General features: G+C 40.0%; 1 protein-coding gene across 24 annotated transcripts in view; it reads left to right on the top strand.

Annotated features, from left to right (window-relative positions):
* The window catches only part of VEZT (vezatin, adherens junctions transmembrane protein), an 89728-nt gene that overhangs the window by 30544 nt on the left and 43647 nt on the right, over nucleotides 1-15537 (top strand). For 8 of the 24 annotated variants that reach the window (XM_033221002.1, XM_033221012.1, XM_033220999.1 and 5 more), the window contains 2 exons: nucleotides 8938-9069; nucleotides 14190-14279. In XM_033221002.1, the coding sequence (XP_033076893.1) occupies nucleotides 8938-9069; nucleotides 14190-14279 (222 nt within the window). Of the gene's footprint in view, nucleotides 1-8937; nucleotides 9070-13578; nucleotides 13652-14189; nucleotides 14280-15287; nucleotides 15331-15537 lie in introns of those variants that run through there. The other 16 variants (XM_033221011.1, XM_033221006.1, XM_033221007.1 and 13 more) reach the window with 7 other exon arrangements.

The following is a 15537-nucleotide window of genomic DNA, read 5'->3' as shown; positions in this document are numbered from 1 at the left end:
GTTCTTCCCCATGGGAGTTCATTTGAAGAAAGGGTTCTACTGCCTTAAAAACAATGTTTTTTTTTTAAAGTATGTAAGGTCAGCCCAAACAAATGAACTGGCATTCTTGTCCTCTTGCCCCCACCGGGGCAAGAGCAGGGTGGGGTTCACAGTTCACTTTGAAAATGCAGATTCAGTAATTCAAGGCAGTATTTGAATATACATTATGGGTGATATCAAGATTAACCATTTGTGCTGCCAGAAATTTTAAATCTGGTAGAGGGATAAGAAACATATTTTCCTTATATTACTTTTTTTTGAATATTTTCTTAAAAAAAGAGATTAAACGTAGCTTAAAAGAAAGGCATTTGACTCAATTCCTATTCTCTCAAATTGTTATTCCACAAATTGCTACCAGTCCAGCAGATTCCCACTCTTCCTCAGTCTTCTGAATGCAAGAATATATTCCCTAAATGTCTTGGTCTATCTTAGCTATCTCTCCTGTTTTCATAGTATCCAAATACTTTCCTGACAGTGTTAATTTGCTCGGTCATATTTGTACTGAACTGTAAGTAACTTTTTGGTGTCTTCCTTAATAGACATGGAAAGGACTGTTTCTTATTTTAAGTAATATAGTATTATCCTGCTTTTTCTAACTGAGTGAACCTGTTTGCTCATTTGTGGAATTGGAATAAAAATAATAATTATGGTGATAATAATACCTTTTATTGTTGTGAACCTTAACCTAGAAGATGAAAATAAAATACTTAGTTAAGAATTTGCCGAATTTGCCACATAGTAGTTTAACTGTGTTGCTCTTTTTTTTTTTTTTTTTCTGTTGTTTTATCTCTGAAAGCTAATTACAGTCTTTTTGGAGATTTGAATATTTCATTGAATGGAATCAAGATTTATTTATTTATTTATTTATTTATTTATTTATTTATTTTTGTGAGACAGAGTTTTGCTCTGTCACCCAGGCTGGAGTGTAATGGCGTAATCTCAGTTTACTTCAACCTCCGCCTCCCAAGTTCAAGCCATTCTCCCACCTCAGCCTCCCGAGTAGCTGAGATTACAGGCACCTGCCATCAAGACCGGGTAATTTTTGTATTTTAAATAGAGACAGGGTTTCACCATGTTGGCCAGGCTGGTCTTGAACTCCTGACCTCAGATAATCAGCCTGCCTCAGCCTCCCAAAGTATTGGGATTACAGGTGTGAGCCACTGCGCCCGGCCAAGATTTATTTTTAAACATGTCACCAACTGTATGCTTTAGAGAAGGTTGAAAGTTAAAATTAAAGCTTGCTGTTCAGAAATAGTTGTCCAGTAGATTTTCATCCAGTAGTGACATTGATATTTCTGTTCAATAGGGTTGGGGTGATTTTTTTTTTTGGTCTGTTCCAAAAATCTGTGGTCTTTTAGCTTATAGTTAAAAGTATAAATGGAGTGCTTACTATGTGGCAAGGACTGTTCCAGATGCCTTATATTAATTTAATTTTCATAAGAACTCTATGAACTAAGTGCTGTTACTGCTATTTTTAGATGAGACAGTTGATGCACAAAAGGATTATACGTTTCCCGGTTACTTAGCTAGTAAGAGGCAGAGTTAGGATTTGAATCTGTAGATTGGTTTTTGTTTGTTTTGAGACGGAGTTTTGCTGTTGTCACCCAGGCTAGAGTGCAGTGGTGTGATCTCAGCTCACCGCAACCTCTGCCTCCTGGGTTCAAGCGATTCTCCTGCCTTAGCCTCCTGAGTAGCTGGGATTACAGGCACATGCCTGGCTAATTTTTATATTTTTGGTAGAGTCAGGGTTTCACCATGTTGGCCAGGCTGGTCTGAAACTCCTCACCTCAGATGATCCACCCACCTTGTCCTCCCAAAGTGCTGGTATTACAGGCGTGAGCCAGTGCGCCCAGCAGATAGTATTCTTAACCTCTGTGTTCTAATGCTTTTGTTAGCCATGCTGTGTCCTATTTGTCATATGCTCATATGTGAGATATAGCTTATCTAAGGTAACATTCTTGAAGAGTTTTAAGTTTGTTCACAGTGCTGAGCATATGGTAGATAATACGTATTTGTGCTTGAATGAATTAAGGAATATGATGATAAAAAATTATAATTCATACAATATAATCATTGTTTAAGTGTTCTTGGCTTTGAGTAATAACATTGTCGTTTGAGTTATCTGTAACTAATATTGGCTTTTCTGAAGCAGTCTAAGACTGTAACAATTGGGGCAATGAAATTGCTTAACAATCTATTTACGGGGGCAGAGCAAGATGGCCGAATAGGAACAGCTCCAGTCTCCAACTCCCAGCGCGAGTGACACAGAAGACTGGTGATTTCTGCATTTTCAACTGAGGTACTGGGGTCATCTCTCTAGGGAGTGCCGGACAATCGGTGCTGGTCAGCTGCTGCAGCCTGACCAGCGTGAGCTGAAGCAGGGCGAGGCATCGCCTCACCTGGAAGCGCAAGGGGGAAGGAAATCCGTTTTCCTAGCCAGGGGAACTGAGACACACAACACCTGGAAAATTGGGTAACTCCCACCCCAATACTGCGCTTTAAGGAAACAGGCACACCAGGAGAATATATCCCACACCTGGCCGGGAGGGTCCCACGCCCACGGAGCCTCCCTCACTGCTAACACAGCAGTCTGCGGGGATCTATCCACAAGGCAGCAGCGAGGCTGGGGGAGGGGCGCAGGCCATTGCTGAGGCTTAAGTAGGTAAACAAAGCCGCTGGGAAGCTCGAACTGGGTGGAGCTCACAGCAGCTCAAGGAAGCCTGCCTGTCTCTGTAGACTCCACCTCTGGGGACAGCCCACAGCTGAGGTCCAATAGGGGAAGCAGCGGGGGCGGTGCAGACGCGAACGACTCTGTCTGACAGCTTTGGGGAGAGCCGTGGATCTCCCAACGCGGAGGTTGAGATCTGAGAACGGACAGACTGCCTGCTCAGGTGGGTCCCTGACCCCTGAGTAGCCTAGCTGGGAGACATCCCCCACTAGGGGCAGTCTGACACCCCACACCTCACAGGGTGGAGTCATCCCTGAGACGAAACTTCCAAAGGAAGAATCAGACAGGTACACTCGCTGTCCAGCAATATTCTATCTTCGGCAACCTCTGCTGCTGATACCCAGGCAAACAGGGTCTGGAGTGGACCTCAAGCAATCTCCAACAGACCAACAGACAGTCCTTCTGACTGTCAGACGGAAAACTATCAAACAGGAAGGACACCTATACCAAAACCCCATCAGTACGTCACCATCATCAAAGACCAGAGACAGATAAAACCACAAAGATGGGGAAGAAGCAGGGCAGAAAAGCTGGAAATTCAAAAAATAAGAGCGCATCTCCCCCTGCAAAGGAGCGCAGCCCATCGCCAGCAACGGATCAAAGCTGGTCAGAGAATGACTTTGACGAGATGAGAGAAGAAGGCTTCAGTCCATCAAACTTCTCAGAGCTAAAGGAGGAATTACGTACCCAGCGCAAAGAAACTAAAAATCTTGAAAAAAGAGTGGAAGAATTGACAGCTAGACTAATTAATGCAGAGAAGGTCATAAACGAAATGACAGAGATGAAAACCATGACACGAGAAATACGCGACAAATGCACAAGCTTCAGTAACTGACTCGATCAACTGGAAGAAAGAGTATCAGTGATTGAGGATCAAATGAATGAAATGAAGCGAGAAGAGAAACCAAAAGAAAAAAGAAGAAAAAGAAATGAACAAAGCCTGCAAGAAGTATGGGATTATGTAAAAAGACCAAATCTACGTCTGATTGGGGTGCCTGAAAGTGAGGGGGAAAATGGAACCAAGTTGGAAAACACTCTTCAGGATATCATCCAGGAGAACTTCCCCAACCTAGTAGGGCAGGCCAACATTCAAATTCAGGAAATACAGAGATAGCCACAAAGATACTCCTCCAGAAGAGCAACTCCAAGACACATAATTGCCAGATTCCCCAAAGTTGAAATGAAGGAAAAAATCTTAAGGGCAGCCAGAGAGAAAGGTCGGGTTACCCACAAAGGGAAGCCCATCAGACTAACAGCAGATCTCTCGGCAGAAACTCTACAAGCCAGAAGAGAGTGGGGGCCAATATTCAACGTTCTTAAAGAAAAGAATTTTCAACCCAGAATTTCATATCCAGCCAAACTAAGTTTCATCAGTGAAGGAGAAATAAAATCCTTTACAGATAAGCAAATGCTTAGAGATTTTGTCACCACCAGGCCCGCCTTACAAGAGACCCTGAAGGAAGCCCTAAACATGGAAAGGAACAACCGGTACCAGCCATTGCAAAACCATGCCAAAATGTAAAGACCATCGAGGCTAGGAAGAAACTGCATCAACTAATGAGCAAAATAACCAGTTAATATCATAATGACAGGATCAAGTTCACACATAACAATATTAACCTTAAATGTAAATGGACTAAATGTTCCAATTAAAAGACACAGACTGGCAAACTGGATAAAGAGTCAAGACCCATCAGTCTGCTGTATTCAGGAGACCCATCTCCATGCAGAGACATACATAGGCTCAAAATAAAGGGATGGAGGAAGATCTACCAAGCAAATGGAGAACAAAAAAAAGCAGGGGTTGCAATCCTAGTCTCTGATAAAACAGACTTTAAACCATCAAAGATCAAAAGAGACAAAGAAGGCCATTACATATGGTAAAGGGATCAATTCAACAGGAAGAGCTAACTCTCCTAAAATCTATGCACCCAATACAGGAGCACCCAGATTCATAAAGCAAGTCCTTAGAGACCTACAAAGAGACTTAGACTCCCATACAATAATAATGGGAGACTTCAACACTCCACTGTCAACATTAGACAGATCAACGAGACAGAAAGTTAACAAGGATATCCAGGAATTGAACTCATCTCTGCACCAAGCGGACCTAATAGACATCTATAGAACTCTCCACCCCAAATCAACAGAATATACATTCTTCTCAGCACCACATCGCACTTATTCCAAAATTGACCACATAATTGGAAGTAAAGCACTCCTCAGCAAATGTACAAGAACAGAAATTATAACAAACTGTCTCTCAGACCACAGTGCAATCAAACTAGAACTTAGGACTAAGAAACTCAATCAAAACCGCTCAACTACGTGGAAACTGAAAACTGCTCCTGAATGACTACTGGGTACATAACGAAATGAAAGCAGAAATAAAGATGTTCTTTGAAACCAATGAGAACAAAGATACAACATACCAGAATCTCTGGGACACATTTAAAGCAGTGTGTAGAGGGAAATTTATAGCACTAAATGCCCACAAGAGAAAGCAGGAAAGATCTAAAATTGACACTCTAACATCACAATTAAAAGAACTAGAGAGGCAAGAGCAAACACATTCAAAAGCTAGCAGAAGGCAAGAAACAACTAAGATCAGAGCAGAACTGAAGGAGATAGAGACACAAAAAACCCTCCAAAAAATCAATGAATCCAGGAGTTGGTTTTTGAAAAGATCACAAAATTGACAGACCGCTAGCAAGACTAATAAAGAAGAAAAGAGAGAGGAATCAAATAGACGCAATAAAAAATGATAAAGGGGATATCACCACTGACCCCACAGAAATACAAACAACCATCAGAGAATACTATAAATGCCTCTACGCAAATCAACTAGAAAATCTAGAAGAAATGGATAATTTCTGGACACTTACACTCTCCCAAGACTGAACCAGGAAGAAGTTGAATCCCTGAATAGACCAATAGCAGGCTCTGAAATTGAGACAACAATTAATAGCCTACCCACCAAAAAAAGTCCAGGACCAGATGGATTCACAGCTGAATTCTACCAGAGGTACAAGGAGGAGCTGGTACCATTCCTTCTGAAACTATTCCAATCAATAGAAAAAGAGGGAATCCTCCCTAACTCATTTTATGAGGCCAACATCATCCTGATACCAAAGCCTGGCAGAGACACAACAAAAAAAGAGAATTTTAGACCAATATCCCTGATGAACATCGATGCAAAAATTCTCAATAAAATACTGGCAAACCGGATTCAGCAGCACATCAAAAAGCTTATCCACCATGATCAAGTGGGCTTCATCCCTGGGATGCAAGGCTGGTTCAACATTCGCAAATCAATAAACGTAATCCAGCATATCAACAGAACCAAAGACAAGAACCACATGATTATCTCAATAGATGCAGAAAAGGCTTTTGACAAAATTCAACAGCCTTTATGCTAAAAACGCTCAATAAATTCGGTACTGATGGAACGTACCTCAAAATAATAAGAGCTATTTACGACAAACCCACAGCTAATATCATACTGAATGGGCAAAAACTGGAAAAATTCCCTTTGAAAACTGGCAGAAGACAGAGATGCCCTCTCTCACCACTCTTATTCAACATAGTCTTGGAAGTTCTGGCTAGGGCAATCAGGCAAGAGAAAGAAATCAAGGGTATCCAGTTAGGAAAAGAAGAAGTCAAATTGTCCCTGTTTGCAGATGACATGATTGTATATTTAGAAAACCCCATTGTCTCAGCCCAAAATCTCCTTAAGCTGATAAGCAACTTCAGCAAAGTGTCAGGATATAAAATTAATGTGCAAAAATCACAAGCATTCTTATACACCAGTAACAGACAAGCAGAGAGCCAAATCAGGAATCAACTTCCATTCACAATTGCTTCAAGAGAATAAAATACCTAGGAATCCAGCTTACAAGGGATGTAAAGGACCTCTTCAAGGAGAACTACAAACCACTGCTCAGTGAAATAAAAGAGGACACAAACAAATGGAAGAACATACCATGCTCATGGATAGGAAGAATCAATATTGTGAAAATGGCCATACTGCCCAAGGTTATTTATAGATTCAATGCCATCCCCATCAAGCTACCAATGAGTTTCTTCACAGAATTGGAAAAAAACTGCTTTAAAGTTCATATGGAACCAAAAAAGAGCCCGCATTGCCAAGACAATCCTAGGTCAAAAGGACAAAGCTGGAGGTGTCACGCTACCTGACTTCAAACTATACTACAAGGCTACAGTAACCAAAACAGCATGGTACTGGTACCACAACAGAGAAATAGACCAATGGAACAGAACAGAGTCCTCAGAAATAATACCACACATCTACAGCCATCTGATCTTTGACAAACCTGACAAAAACAAGAAATGGGGAAAGGATTCCCTATTTAATAAATGGTGCTGGGAAAATTGGCTAGCCATAAGTAGAAAGCTGAAACTGGATTTCCTTACCCCTTATACGAAAATAATTCAAGATGGATTAGAGACTTAAATGTTAGACCTAATACCATAAAACCCTAGAAGAAAATCTAGGTAATACCATTCAGGACATAGGCATGGGCAAGGACTTCATGTCTAAAACACCAAAAGCAACGGCAGCAAAAGCCAAAATTGACAAATGGGATCTAATTAAACTAAAGAGCTTTTGCACAGCAAAGAAACTACCATTAGAGTGAACAGGCAACCTACAGAATGGGAGAAAATTTTTGCAACCTACTCATCTGACAAAGGGAATATCCAGAATCTACAAAGAACTCAAACAAATATACAAGAAAAAAAACAAACCCCATCAAAAAGTGGGGAAAGGATATGAACAGACATTTCTCAAAAGAAGACATCCATACAGCCAACAGACACATGAAAAAATGCTCTCATCACTCGCCATCAGAGAAATGCAAATCAAAACCACAATGAGATACCATCTCACACCAGTTAGAATGGCGATCATTAAAAAGTCAGGAAACAACAGATGCTGGAGAGGATGTGGAGAAATAGGAACACTTTTACACTGTTGGTGGGATTGTAAACTAGTTCAACCATTATGGAAAACAGTATGGCGATTCCTCAAGGATCTAGAACTAGATGTACCATATGACCCAGCCATCCCACTACTGGGTATATACCCAAAGGATTATAAATTACTCTACTACAAAGACACATGCACACGTATGTTTATTGCGGCACTATTCACAATAGCAAAGACTTGGAATCAACCCAAATGTCCATCTGTGACAGACTGGATTAAGAAAATGTGGCACATATACACCATGGAATACTATGCAGCCATCAAAAAGGATGAGTTTGCGTCCTTTGTAGGGACATGGATGCAGCTGGAAACCATCATTCTTAGCAAACTATCACAAGAAGAGAAAACCAAACACCGCATGTTCTCACTCATAGGTGGGAACTGAACAATGAGATCACTTGGACTGGGGAAGGGGAACATCACACACTGGGGCCTATCAGGGGGAGGGGGGAGGAGGGAGGGATTGCATTGGGGAGTTATACATGATATAAACGTTATGCACATGTACCCTATAACTTAAAGTATAATAAAAAAAAATTAAATTAAAAAACAATCTATTTACATTTCTAAATTCATTTTTTCTTGCTGGTACTCACTCAAAAAGAAATCTGTGTGTTTTATTTAGAGTTTTTCCTTTTTTGGGTTCCTCTGTTGAATTGTTTGTTGATTTGTTTGTGTTAAATGGCATTGTATTATAACAGATAATTCAGTTCTTTTTTTGTTTTGTTTTGTTTTTTTTGAGACGGAGTCTCGCTCTGTCGCCGGGGCTGGAGTGCAGTGGCCGGATCTCAGCTCACTGCAAGCTCCGCCTCCCGGGTTTACGCCATTCTCCTGCCTCAGCCTCCCGAGTAGCTAGGACTACAGGTGCCCGCCACCTCGCCCGGCTAGTTTTTTTGTATTTTTTTAGAAGAGACGGGGTTTCACCGTGTTAGCCAGGATGGTCTCGATCTCCTGACCTCGTGATCCGCCCGTCTCGGCCTCCCAAAGTGCTGGGATTACAGGCTTGAGCCACCACGCCCGGCCAATTCAGTTCTTATAGAAGAAACCTTAAAGAATTTGGACATACTGGTCACCATAGTGAATGTCTGGTATTAGGTTTGGCCTCCGAAACTTCTGAAATAGTAATGATCTTGAAATATGCTTTATTTTATGTATTTTTCAGAATTCTCCACTTTACCAATACTTACAGGATCTGGGACACACAGACTTTGAAATATGTTCTTCTTTGTCACCAAAAACAGAAAAATGCACAACAGAGGGACAACAAAAGCCTCCTACAAGAGTCCTACCAAAAGTAAGAAAGCATGCTCATTCTTTCTGGCTGAATCTTTTGCACTTTACCTTACTGGCTATTTAGATACTTCTTAAGCACTTCCATATCATCCCTCACACTGGTAAGACTGTTTATTTCATCAATGGTACAAAACTTGCTGTTTAGATAAACATGAATGCTTACTGCTTTGGAATATTTTGTAGGTAATTTATATCCAGTGAGGAAATAATTTGGTGGAGAATTAAAATACATTACTTATTTAAATATTGATGCTCTCCAAACAGAACCGGAAAAAATATACTAAAACTTTAATGAGAGCACAACTAATAGGAATCCTCTACTAACTGGATTTTTTCTCTTTAAATCTTTTTTTTTTTTTTAAAGTATGAATTACAAGAAAGCAAATTGATATTTCTTAAACACAGTTTCAGGGGTATATAATGGAGTGAGTATAACTTCTGGTACCTTTTTTAATATATAGAATTAAATACATTTATACAGTAAATATCTCATAGTCGATGTCCAGCATTGTGAAGCTGAGATACTAGAAAAATCTCCATCAATTATGTTGTACAAAATGCGTTTTCTAGATTCATTTATGTCGTGCTAGCCATGTTTACTAAGATAAGAAATTTATGGTCCAGGCGCGGTGGCTCACGCCTGTAATCCCAGCACTTGGGGAGACCAAGGCGAGTGGATCACCTGAGGTCAGGAGTTTGAGACCAACCTGGCCAACATGGTGAAATCCTGTCTCTACTAAAAATAGAAAAATTATCTGGGCGTGGTGGCGGGCGCGTGTAATCCCAGCTACTCAGGAGGCTGAGGCAGGAGAATCGCTTGAACCTGGGAGACGGAGGTAGCAGTGAACCGCGATCATGCCATTGCACTCCAGCCTGGGCAATAAGAGCAAAACTCCGTCTCAAAAAATAAAAAAATAAAAATATTTACTCTATTTTTAGGTGATATAGTTGAAGCATAGGAGGATTATAAATTATCATAGGTTACTTAGCTTATAAGAGGTGGAGTTGGGATTAGAACCTGTAGTTTACTCCCAGAGTTTATGTTCTTAACCTCTGTGTACCTATCTACTACATTTTAGTTTTAACCAAAGGAATTGTAATTTAATAGAAAAAATATAACCAAATTTCCTCATTCCTTGAGCATTCTAGTTTAATCAGTGTTTTATCACTATTGAGAAGAGCATTTAAAGCTTTCAATTAGTCATTTACAGGGAAAGTGTGGATTGGCATAAGGATCCTTTCCCCAATCTTCTTACAAAGACACCTAAAATGTGAGGTAACCAAGCTGGCCCATTTGTAACAGCCAAGTAAACACTAGAGAATTTTTTGACTAACACCCAGAAGGTGAGAGTTAGGATTAGAGTTTGCATGGATCAGAACCAGTTTTCCTAGTCCTCCATTGATATCATTTCTTCCCTGTGCCCCTTTTAAGTATAAATGTTCCTGGGAAGGGGTTGGTATATAATAGGCTATTTAATAAGCTTGGATTTGAGGTTACTTGGCAACACAAAACAAAGAATGGCCAGAGGATAGTCTTAGAGCAGCAGATGGTCATTTACCTCTAATTTTTTGTTTTGTTTTGTTTTGTTTTGATACAAACTTGGGTTTTATGGGTATTATTGCCATTTATGACAAGTATTTTTATATTTAGAAATGTTGTTGCTAGTTTATAAATAAGTCAAGTGAGAGTTTAAAATTGAATCCCCTCAGAAATTGAGGAACAATAAAAAGCGTAGCCAGAGATTGTTTTAAAAAAATTACCAGGCTGGGCACAATGGCTCATGTATATAATCCCAGCACTTTGGGAGGCTGAGACAGAAGGACCACTTGAGCCCAGGTGTTGGAGACCCGCCGGGGCAACATAGCAAGACCCTGTCTCAAAAAAATTATCGTATGTCTAGAAAGCTTGCTTTGTCTTCATTTTATTTATTTTTGTATTTATTTATTTATTTATTTGAGATAGGGTCTTCCCCTATCACCCAGGCTGGAGTGCAGTGGTGTGATTACAATTCACTGCAGCCTTCACTTTCTGGGCTCAAGTGATCCTCCCACCTCTGCCTCCCAAGTACCTGGGACCACAGACATGTGCCACCATGCCCAGCTAATTTTGTTCTTTATTTTTTGTAGAGATTTAAAAATTGCCACTCACTATGTTGCCCAGGTTGGTCTCAAACTCCTGACTTCAAGCAATCCTCCTACCTTGGCCTTACAGGTGTGAGCCACCACACCCAGCCATATTGCACATTTCTAAGACAAGTTTTTAACTGTAGGATCTATGTTTTTCTAAAATGAAGTTTTTTCCTTTTTTGTGTGTTTGTTTTGTTTTGTTTTGTTTTGTTTTTGAGACGGAGTCTCACTCTGTCGCCCAGACTAGAGTGCAGTGATACGATCTTGGCTCACTGCAACATCCATCTCCCAGGTTCATGTAATTCTGCCTCAGCTTCCCAAGTAGCTGGGATTACAGGCACAGGCCACCACGCCCAGCCAAGTTTTGTATTTTTAGTAGAGACAGGGTTTTACCATGTTGGCCAGGCTGGTCTTGAACTCCCAACCTCAAGTGATCTGCCTACCTCGGCCTCCCAAACTGCTGGGATTACAGGAGTGAGCCACCGTGCCCGACCAATTTTTTTCCTAATTTGGGGAGAGCTGAATTTTAGAAAACTTGTTGTATTGTTCAGCTCATTGTCAGGGAATGTATGTTTAGAATTGCTCCCAAAATTCTTTTCAAGGAATGAAGTATCAATTATTTCCTCTGAAAAGCTGTTTTTCTATGAGTTCTTAATGAAACCATCCTTAGCCTCTTTTTAACTTTATTTTTGCATATGCTTATTAGTAGTTGTTAAGTAGTCTGCCCTGATATTCTTACTATGAATATTCATTCTGTCTCTTTTTCTGGTTTCTTTTCTTATGATTATTCTTAAATTCGTTCCATAGAGTTTTAGCAGCAGGCTTCTTGTTGGCTTGATGTCCTCTCTGGGGATCTCATCTACTTTCTTGCCACTTATGTCTGTTCTCCAGTCTTTGCTGAGTTCCAGATGCTTGTTAGACATTTTCATCTGCATGTGCCCCACAAAGCTCAGATTCAACTTGTCTAAAATAGGACTTCCTCAGACACCCCCAAAACAAACAAGCTAAAAAATATTCTTTTTAATAGTCCAAAATCACCACCCTCTCAGATACCCCCAAAACAAACAAACAAAAAATGTTCTTTTAAATAGTCTCAAATCACCACCCTCTCAGTTACCATACTATTTCCAATCATGCTGACATAGCCTTGGTCATCAAGTGATATATCAAGTCAGCTTCTATGTCTCTTTAACTCTTATTCATGATCATTTTTGTACTCATTACCTAATTTAAAGGCCTTTATTGTTATTTAGCTGGGTTATTAATTTTTTTTTTTTTTTTGAGACGAAGTCTTGCTCTGTCGCCCAAGCTGGAGTGCAGTGGCCGGATCTCAGCTCACTGCAAGCTCCGCCTCCCAGGTTTACGCCATTCTCCTGCCTCAGCCTCCCGAGTAGCTGGGACTACAGGCAGCCGCCACCTCGCCCGGCTAGTTTTTTTGTATTTTTTAGTAGAGACAGGGTTTCACCGTATTAGCCAGGATGGTCTCGATCTCCTGACCTTGTGATCCGCCCGTCTCGGCCTCCCAAAGTGCTAGGATTACAGGCTTGAGCCACCGCGCCCGGCCTTGAATATCCTCTTAATCATGCTTCTTGTCTACAGTCATTCCCTGCCAGTTTAGCCTCTGCACTATTGCCAATTATTTTTCTTTATTGTTTCGCTTCCTTGCATAAAAATCTTTGGTAGCTCCTCACGACCTACAGGATAATGTTCATACTATTATAGTGTATAAGACTAAGATCCTTTAAAACCTATCTCAGTGTACCTTTTTAACTTCCTTACTAATCCCTTCTTCCCTTGGGTCATAACTGTCCTGGCGTGCGCCACCATCCCCGTGGCATGTGTTTTCATGGCTCTTTCCTTCGTATTCTTCCCTTGACTGAAGTATTCTCTCTTTTTTTTTGAGACGCAGTTTCACTCTTGTAGCCCAGGTTGGAGCGCAGTGGCGCGATCTCGGCTCACCACACAACCTCCGACTCCTGGGTTCAAATAATTCTCCTGCCTCAGCCTCCCGAGTAGCTGAGATTACAGGGATGCATCACCATGCCTGGCTAATTTTGTATTTTTTGTAGAAACGGGGTTTCTCCATGTTGGTCAGGCTGGTGTTGAACCCCCAACCTCAGGTGATCTGCCCACCTCGGCCTCCCAAAGTGCTGGAATTACAGGCATGAGCCACCGCGCCCGGCCCATTCTTCCTTTCTTTGTTGAATTCCTACTCATCCATTAGGAATGAGCTCCAGTGTTAGCTCCTCTCTGACCTCTTCTTTTCCACTACTTTTTCAGACTTCACATTGATTGTAATTCTTTATATTGTCTCTTCTTCTATACTAAGTTCCTGAAAACAATAGTTATATGTATTTATCTTTTTTCCCATGACCCTTTGCAGTACCTGGGATATAGTAATCACTCAATGAATATAAACTGCACTTACTGGCATGCTCAAGGAATGGGCTATTAAGGTAAATTGAATTTTTGGTTGATTCAGTAGTAAAATTTTTTTATCAATATATAATAATTTTTCTAAAATGGTCAAAGTATCTTTTTGACTTAGTATTGTGGAATGAAATGGTCTTAATATTTGAGAACTTGTAACCAAGTTCTCAAAAAGAAAAAGATTTTTCTTTCTGAAATAAATACTATCATCATGTTGATATAGTACATAGTCTTCCCAGGATAAATGGGCTGCTTCAGAATGATTTCTACCTGTTCTGTAAAAATCGGATTTTCAGGCCTCAATCCAAATATATCGAATCACAATCTTTAGTTTGGGGGCCCGAGAATATGTTTCTAACTAAAATCTCCAGGTGATCCTGATATGCAACAAAATTTAAGAACTAATAAGGAGGCTGAGACATATTGACAAAGAATATAACCTGGACAATTTTTTTCTCCCTTTTCTGATAAAAATTCTCATTGATTGGAGGTAAGTAACTGGAAGTTTTTCTGCTGTTTGGGTATGCTTTAATAATCTTATACCATGTCATTCGTCTCCTTCAGCAAGGTATCCTGTTAAAAGTGGCTGAAACCATCAAAAGTTGGATTTTTTTTTCTCAGTGCAATAAGAAAGATGACTTACTTCACAAGCTGGTAAGTGGTCACTTCTTTTTGTCACTTTTCAGGGTTCTAGGTTATTAGTGAAAGAATTGGTGAATCAATTTGTTTTGCTGTCAATTTGGGCAGTGATTGATTTTTACTAGAGAGTCTGCAGTAACTCAGGATCTTTTAATTTGGGCTTACTTGTATTATTTATAGCTTTTAAAGAGGTTGTTAGCCACTCAGAATGGAATATTCTGATAGTTACTGAAACTGTGTTAGATCGTGAATTTATTATTGCCCTCTTCCTCCATTGACAGGTATTCCTCTCTATAGGTAAAGGAATATGTCATTAGTGGGATCAATTTAATCTGTTAAATCACAGAATTTCCCAAAGACTCTAAACAGTCAACCTGAAAGGTCTTTGTGATTTTTGTGAGGCTTTGTTTTTTTCTACTCTCTGCTGTAACAGAACTCCACAGGGGAAAGAATTCAACCTTCTGACATCCTAACAATACAAAATCCAGGAGTATAGCCTAAAAATTCAAGTTATGTGGTTCTCATGGCTCCCAGAAGGAGTAAAGGAGTAATGTAGTTACAAGTAAGCAGGTTTCAGGATCTCTGCTGGCCTGTGACCTTAAGAATTATCATTCTGGTACATTAACATTTGTAAAGAGATTGTTTACAAAGTGCTTTCACATTTTGATTTGGTAATCTAAACAACACTATAAGATTTAGTCTACTTCACTAATGAGAAAACCAAGGTTCAGACAATTCAGTTTTGTTTTAATAACTTACTGAGTGAATTGTCTAAAAATGTTCAGCTAGAAAGTGATAGAGCCAGAATTTGAATCCAGGTCTCTTGGATCCAAAGCCGTGCTCTTTCTGCTATAGCATACGACCTCTCTAGCTCAAGTATTATTATTTTTTGACTGACTAAAATTACTTTTTTAGCAATCCAAATTGTCAAGTTCTTTGTTCAGGGTTTCATCTTTGTTGAAGGTGTGTTGAGAAGGTCAATGAAGTGTCTTATCGTCTACATAGAATGTCATTTTTATCCAGGTGGAGCCATCTCATTCTTCAGTGATACTAGGACTGTGGTAAGGTATATGGATCCATATACATTTTTCTGTGATTTAGTCATAGTCTGCCTAGGCCTGGTCTTTTCATTCCTGATTCTGTGTCACTGGCCACATGTTTCATGTGATGTTTCACTATAAAGTGCCAGCTTCTGTATGCATCCCTTTTGTGCCTACATTATGGAGAACTATAAGAATACATACCTAAGGAATAGTTTACTAGTAATGGAGTA

This window comes from Trachypithecus francoisi, unplaced genomic scaffold, assembly GCF_009764315.1.
Source record: "Trachypithecus francoisi isolate TF-2019V2 unplaced genomic scaffold, Tfra_2.0 Lachesis_group11, whole genome shotgun sequence".
NCBI lineage: Eukaryota > Metazoa > Chordata > Mammalia > Primates > Cercopithecidae > Trachypithecus > Trachypithecus francoisi.
This window is presented reverse-complemented; position numbering and strand designations above follow the sequence as displayed.